The sequence below is a fragment of the Bufo bufo genome, chromosome 6 (genome assembly GCF_905171765.1).
Source record: "Bufo bufo chromosome 6, aBufBuf1.1, whole genome shotgun sequence".
Classification (NCBI taxonomy): Eukaryota; Metazoa; Chordata; class Amphibia; order Anura; family Bufonidae; genus Bufo; species Bufo bufo.
This window is the reverse complement of record NC_053394.1, coordinates 429,029,929-429,037,666: the sequence shown is the minus strand read 5'-3', so window position 1 is coordinate 429,037,666 and position 7,738 is coordinate 429,029,929. Positions and strand designations below refer to the sequence as shown.

Genomic DNA, 7,738 nt, shown 5'->3' with positions numbered 1-7,738 from the left:
TCTTCTCTGAACTCTCTCTAGAGTATCTATATCCTTCTGGAGATATGGCCTCCAGTACTGCGCACAATACTCCAAGTGAGGTCTCACCAGTGTTCTGTACAGCGGCATAAGCACTTCACTCTTTCTACTGCTTATACCTCTCCCTATACATCCAAGCATTCTGCTGGCATTTCGTGCTGCTCTATTACATTGTCTTCCCACCTTTAAGTCTTCTGAAATAATTACTCCTAAATCCCTTTCCTCAGATACTGAGGTCAGGACTGTGTCAAATATTCTATATTCTGCCCTTGGGTTTTTACGCGTGATACTGTGTGATACTGTCTGCTGAGCTGTGTATCTAATCCTATCCTGTGTAATACTGTCTGCTGAGCTGTGTATCTAATCCTATCCTGTGTAATACTGTCTGCTGAGCTGTGTATCTAATCCTATCCTGTGTGATACAGTCTGCTGAGCTGTGTATCTAATCCCATCCTGTGTGATACTGTCTGCTGAGCTGTGTATCTAATCCTATCCTATGTGATACTGTCTGAGCTGTGTATCTAATCCTATCCTGTGTGATACTGTCTGCTGAGCTGTGTATCTAATCCTATCCTGTGTGATACAGTCTGCTGAGCTGTGTATCTAATCCCATCCTGTGTGATACTGTCTGCTGAGCTGTGTATCTAATCCTATCCTGTGTAATACTGTCTGCTGAGCTGTGTATCTAATCCTATCCTGTGTGATACTGTCTGCTGAGCTGTGTATCTAATCCTATCCTGTGTGATACTGTCTGCTGAGCTGTGTATCTAATCCTATCCTGTGTAATACTGTCTGCTGAGCTGTGTATCTAATCCTATCCTGTGTAATACTGTCTGCTGAGCTGTGTATCTAATCCTATCCTGTGTAATACTGTCTGCTGAGCTGTGTATCTAATCCCATCCTGTGTGATACTGTCTGCTGAGCTGTGTATCTAATCCTATCCTGTGTAATACTGTCTGCTGAGCTGTGTATCTAATCCTGTCCTGTGTGATACTGTCTGCTGAGCTGTGTATCTAATCCTATCCTGTGTGATACTGTCTGCTGAGCTGTGTATCTAATCCTATCCTGTGTGATACTGTCTGCTGAGCTGTGTATCTAATCCTATCCTGTGTGATACTGTCTGCTGAGCTGTGTATCTAATCCTATCCTGTGTAATACTGTCTGCTGAGCTGTGTATCTAATCCTATCCTGTGTGATACTGTCTGCTGAGCTGTGTATCTAATCCTATCCTGTGTGATACTGTCTGCTGAGCTGTGTATCTAATCCTATCCTGTGTAATACTGTCTGCTGAGCTGTGTATCTAATCCTATCCTGTGTAATACTGTCTGCTGAGCTGTGTATCTAATCCTATCCTGTGTAATACTGTCTGCTGAGCTGTGTATCTAATCCCATCCTGTGTGATACTGTCTGCTGAGCTGTGTATCTAATCCTATCCTGTGTAATACTGTCTGCTGAGCTGTGTATCTAATCCTATCCTGTGTGATACTGTCTGCTGAGCTGTGTATCTAATCCTATCCTGTGTGATACTGTCTGCTGAGCTGTGTATCTAATCCTATCCTGTGTAATACTGTCTGCTGAGCCGTGTATCTAATCATATTTGTGATACAGTGAAAATACAAGCCTTTGTCTTGCCCATAAGGAAAATTACATCTAGTATGGAGCAGCACTGCCACCTGCTGGTAACACAGGGAATTATCATCATTATAATTTGAGGTGTTTAACCCCTTCAGGGAGCTATTTCATCACTTTTTGATCGGAGATTTGCCATTTTCTGAGATGAATGACGTCATCACATAGTTAACGATAAAGCCAATTATACATTTTTGCAATTTAGTTTTTTTTACAGAACTAAAAGGCATTTGAAGCAGAAAAGGGCATTTATTTTCTTCTTTTTTAATACTTTGTCCCAATAACTTAAATCCCAGTTGAGGACGTGAATCCTGTGACTGTTTCGGAGGGGGAAGTGGGGTGAGAGAGGCCCCCCAATCTCTAACCACCTAGAAGCCACAGTCAGCATGTAATGCAGAATCTAAGGGGTTAAACTGCAGGGAAGTAGAATGACTTCTAATCCCGGCAATGACAGCGGGTGCCTGACATGTAATACAGCGCATGAGCCTGCGCCACCACCGCGCTGTAACCGTATGTCATACAAAGTGGAGTTCCATAGGAACACTCCTCTCCTGAAATCCTCTGTGCTGCTGGCTGGACCCTGCTCCTTCCACTATGTAACTCTGATCCTGTGACCTCCACAAGATCAGCACACTCCTCTCCTGACATCCTCTGTGCTGCTGGGAGGACCCTGCTCCTTCCACTATGTAACCCTCAGCCTGTGACCTCCACAAGATCAGCACACTCCTCTCCTGAAATCCTCTGTGCTGCTGGGAGGACCCTGCTCCTTCCACTATGTAACTCTCATCCTGTGACCACCACTAGATCAGCACACTCCTCTCCTGAAATCCTCTGTGCTGCTGGGAGGACCCTGCTCCTTCCACTATGTAACTCTCAGCCTGTGACCTCCACAAGATCAGCACACTCCTCTCCTGAAATCCTCTGTGCTGCTAGGAGGACCCTGCTCCTTCCACTATGTAACTCTCATCCTGTGACCTCCACAAGATCAGCACACTCCTCTCCTGAAATCCTCTGTGCTGCTGGGAGGACCCTGCTCCTTCCACTATGTAACTCTCATCCTGTGACCTCCACTAGATCAGCACACTCCTCTCCTGAAATCCTCTGTACTGCTGGGAGGACCCTGCTCCATCCACTATGTAACTCTCATCCTGTGACCTCCACAAGATCAGCACACTCCTCTCCTGACATCCTCTGTGCTGCTCCTGGCTAATATAAGCACATAGTATGTAATGCAGACAGGCCGGTGATTATAGCAGATGTCATATATTATCATACGGATCATCCATAATAAACATATAAAAAATAAACAGTACAAAACTATACAATGGAGCAAACAGATCTGTAAGGTCCCGGATCAGGTCCAGTCCACGTTGCAAGTTGTCATAGCCGGTCAGAGCACCCATGGGTGCCCATGGGTGCCCACATTAAGCGAGATCCATTTGCAACGAGAATAAATAAATTTTTAAAAAAGTCCCTTTCTTGTATATTAAATGTGTTAAATCGGCTTTCTGATATCTTCCCTCTTAGCTATGATGCAATCTCTAGAAGGCCAGAACCCTAGGACTGCACCACTGAGACACAACAGGTCCTCTTCTAATCTGGTAAGTTCTTGGAGACCTCATTGGTATCTATGTCCACACATCTACACAGCTATCAGTGATTGTTCACACCAAGCAGGATCTTGACATTGATGTAGATGGTGATTTGGATCCTCACAAGGTGGGGGCCAATGTCACCAGGACCGGCCAACCATCTAATGCGTATGGAAGGGGGGGGTAGACTATTGTTCATCTTATCGCAAAACCATGTGCTGAACCGAAACCACATGGAGTCCCATGCTATCAGAATCTCTCAGTAGTACAGCCTCAGGCTTTAGGCCTATTATGTTGGGTGATCATCTTATAACACAGAAGAAGGACATTTAAATAAAAAATAATGTTCATAGAGGTCTGTAGGTTGTAAACCATAATCGTTCCAGTCACTGACGGCAAGGACCTGTCCAAGCAGTCCCTACCCATGGACCCGTAACCTGGAACCTAATAGCTGATCCTTATAAAGGTATTGAACCCACATACATAGAAGGCTACATGGAGGGGCTCGGAGAACTCGGCGGAGAACGTGTACAAGTGTCTGATGGGGGAGCGCAGCTCGTAAAAGGACACCCGACCGTCATGGCAGTCCAGATAGATCCGGAACTTCTGATGGGAAACGCCTGGACTCAGTTTTGTTTCTTGGTTGTCGTTCACCACAGAATACTGATTGTTGTTGGATCGGCACAAACACCAGGACTTGTTGTTACATCCCAAATATGAGCGGTCTCCAGACCTTTCGATGGTAGAATAAGAGACCCCCAGCCTCCATTCTCCATGTTTGCTGGTCTCGATGTCCCAGTAGTGATGCCCGGAACAAAAACTCTCCAAGCTTAACACCTGCGAACAATTTTGAAACCTGACCGGCAATTGGACATGTCCCATATCTGGTAATTTGTGGGTCCAAAACACAGACTTCTTGTCGATGGATAACAGAAGGTTGTTGGCCACCGTGTCCTCATCCAGGTGTGTGTACCAGTTCTCCTTGACATAGACCTGTCTCTTTACAAAAGACATGATGTCGGACAGTCCCGTGTGCAACGTCTCAGAGATCAGACCTTCATCCATATCTCCCACATAGCTCCCTTCATCATCAACGTCGTCTTTAACCTCGTTGCCCGTTTCTTCCGAGGGATGAAACTGAAAGGAAACACATTCTTGTAAGAGGGTTAATGGATCTGCCATGTTACACAGGTCCTCAATGTGGCATACGACCAAGGAGAGCTCATTCTTTTGTATCTCCAGATGCCGAATCATATCAGAGACCTGGTTTTCCTGCCGGGAAACCTCAGCCTGGACTTTGTTCTCCAGGATTTCCAAGTGTCTTATGATGTCTGAAAACAGATTAGAGACTTTCTCCTTTATGTCCATTGCTTTTTCTTGGACTTCCCTCCTGCATTTCTGCATCTTCTGCAGCTTTTCTTCAGTCTCCTGGAATAATGTGGACAGGTTCTTCAGAATATTTTTCAGCGTAGCCTTCTTATTTTGAGAAGCTTTATTAAGAGGTTCCACCTTGTGTCCTCTATGATCGCCAATTAAGCAGCAGGTGACACAGATGCACTTGCGGTCGTTAGAACAGAAATACTTGAGGACCTCGTTGTGCAAGGAGCATTTTCTTTTGCTGAAGTTAGTGGTGGGCTCACATAAGACATGTTCTGGGGACTTGCTATGGACCTTCAGATGGTTGTTACACAGAGAAGCTTCACAATGGAGACACGATTTAACTGCAGTGACTGGGGAGGTAATACAGTTTGTGCAAAAAACAGATCCTTCCACCTCCTCAGGCCGAAAATGCATGAAATGTTCAGCAATGTTTCGTAGGGTTTTGTTAGCTTGAAGAGCAGGACGTTCCGTAAATCTCACTCGGCAGTCAGGACAGCTATAAACTCCCAAACCCTCTTGTGTCTCCAAAACACGATCAATGCAGACCAGGCAGAAGTTGTGTCCACATCTCAAGGTTACGGGATCTCTAAAAATGTTGAGGCAGATGGAGCAGGTCAACTCGTCTCTCAAGTCAGCAGATGCCATGACAGAGAAGAAAGAAATGAAAGTGAAAGTTTGTATGTTCAGTGATGAGAGGCTTTGTGTTTCTTCAGAGCTCCTTCCACCATGTAACTCTCAGTCTGTGACGTCCCACCCGTCTCCACCTCCCTCCATGACCCTGCCTCGTCATCAACATGATCACATGAGTGGGCAGCCAAGAAGGAAGAGACGCCCAGGTTGGGAGGGTCTTCCATGCAGCACCTCACCGCAGGAAACCACAGTCTTGAATGAGGGAAACGAGGAGGGGCGAAATGACAAAACACATGGAGTTTTTTGGAGGAAGTTTTTAAAAAGACTTTCTAGCATTCCTTTCAAATCCACTTCTGGCTTTGGCTGAAAAACCTGAAGAAAAATCTGCCTCAAAACCTCCACCGAAAACCTCTGTGTGAACTTATCCTAAGAGTACGGACACACATATTCAGTTCTTTTGAAGCCCAAGTCAGGCATGGATTATAAAAGGAGGAGAAACAGTATTATGGGCAAACCCTACTTCTCCTTTTTGAATCCATAGGATTAGATACACAGGATAGGATTAGATACACAGCTCAGCAGACAGTATCACACAGGATAGGATTAGATACACAGCTCAGCAGACAGTATCACACAGGACAGGATTAGATACACAGCTCAGCAGACAGTATCACACAGGATAGGATTAGATACACAGCTCAGCAGGCAGTATCACACAGGACAGGATTAGATACACAGCTCAGCAGACAGTATCACACAGGATAGGATTAGATACACAGCTCAGCAGACAGTATCACACAGGAGAGGATTAGATACACAGCTCAGCAGACAGTATCACACAGGATAGGATTAGATACACAGCTCAGCAGACAGTATCACACAGGATAGGATTAGATACACAGCTCAGCAGACAGTATCACACAGGATAGGATTAGATACACAGCTCAGCAGACTGTATCACACAGGATAGGATTAGATACACAGCTCAGCAGACAGTATCACACAGGATAGGATTAGATACACAGCTCAGCAGACAGTATCACACATGATAGGATTAGATACAGAGCTCAGCAGACAGTATCACACAGGACAGGATTAGATACACCGCTCAGCAGACAGTATCACACAGAATAGGATTAGATACAGAGCTCAGCAGACAGTATCACACAGGATAGGATTAGATACACAGCTCAGCAGACAGTATCACACAGGATAGGATTAGATACACAGCTCAGCAGACAGTATCACACAGGAGAGGATTAGATACACAGCTCAGCAGACAGTATCACACAGGATAGGATTAGATACACAGCTCAGCAGGCAGTATCACACAGGAGAGGATTAGATACACAGCTCAGAAAACAGTATCACACAGGATAGGATTAGATACACAGCTCAGCGGACAGTATCACACAGGATAGGATTAGATACACAGCTCAGCAGTCAGTATCACACAGGATAGGATTAGATACACAGCTCATAAGACAGTATCACACAGGATAGGATTAGATACACGGGATAGGATTAGATACACATGAGGGCAGAGCCTGTGGACGGTCAGTGATGGGATTAGATACTGGGTGACCAGTAGATTCCTGTCTGGCTGTAGTAAGACACAGGAGTTGTAGTGGGTGTGGCTGCTGCAGACAGAGCAGTGGGGGGCGTGGCCAGCCTGTGACTCATCTCTGTGCGGTGCAGCCAGGATTGTGTATCAATAAAGTTATGTATTCAACAAAACAAGAAGGGGAGAAAGTAACCAGATCTGCCAGGATAATGTGATGTCTTCCAGGGGGAAAGGAAAGGTAGTAATGGAGGTACACAGGTGGGAGAGTGAACCAAACGTTGCTTTACTTTAAACAGTCCAACTTTGTACATACAGACGATGATGCAGTCCCTTATTTCAATGTTCCACAAGCAGGCTTATTCTCAACAATATGACAGGTATAAATCTTGCAAGATACTTGGAGGGTATACAATAAATGCTTCACAGCCCCGGCTGCTCTATCCCCTTCAGCTACTCTGGCTGGATCCCAAGGCCCGGATGCCTAAATGCTGGCTTTAATCCTTAGTAAATAACCTTCCTCCCGTATTAACCCTTGCTTCTATTTTATAGTACCTCTGCCCATCAGTTTACTTGTCTTAGCTGGATACACTGGCTCTGCTTGGCTGGAGGATAACTGCAGGTTTCTCCCAGGAGGCAAATTCTCTTCTACTGGGGTGACTTCTTCTTGTGCTATCATAGGCTCACTTGATCTTCAGGCAGGCTAGGGTTCTTCACTAGCCTCCTGGTCATAGCTAGCAGCCGGGGCTATCAAGCTGCATGTCAGGAGGAGGCCCTCAGCATATCTCTGGCTGGTGCCTTCTCACTTCTGTCTCCACAGACTCCTGACTATGATCTAACTCCTCCCTGTCTGCGCCTGGACATTTATACAAGGGGCTCCCTATCTCCCTCTAGTGTCTGGGATGCCTAACTACACCCTAATAGGCCT

The 7,738-nt window shown here is 45.6% G+C and overlaps 1 protein-coding gene across 1 annotated transcript; it reads right to left on the bottom strand.

The window, feature by feature from the left end:
- Positions 1–3,034: 3,034 nt before the first annotated feature.
- Positions 3,035–5,357, bottom strand: LOC121003979 (E3 ubiquitin/ISG15 ligase TRIM25-like). Its single transcript, XM_040435974.1, has one exon. It carries the CDS (start codon positions 5,262–5,264, stop codon positions 3,684–3,686), a length of 1,581 nt encoding a protein of 526 aa, XP_040291908.1. The 5' UTR covers positions 5,265–5,357; the 3' UTR covers positions 3,035–3,683.
- Positions 5,358–7,738: the final 2,381 nt, after the last annotated feature.

Coding starts and splice junctions, on each gene's coding strand:
- LOC121003979 (XM_040435974.1), bottom strand. CDS start 5,264: ATGGCATCTGCTGACTTGAGAGACGAGTTGACCTGCTCCATCTGCCTC.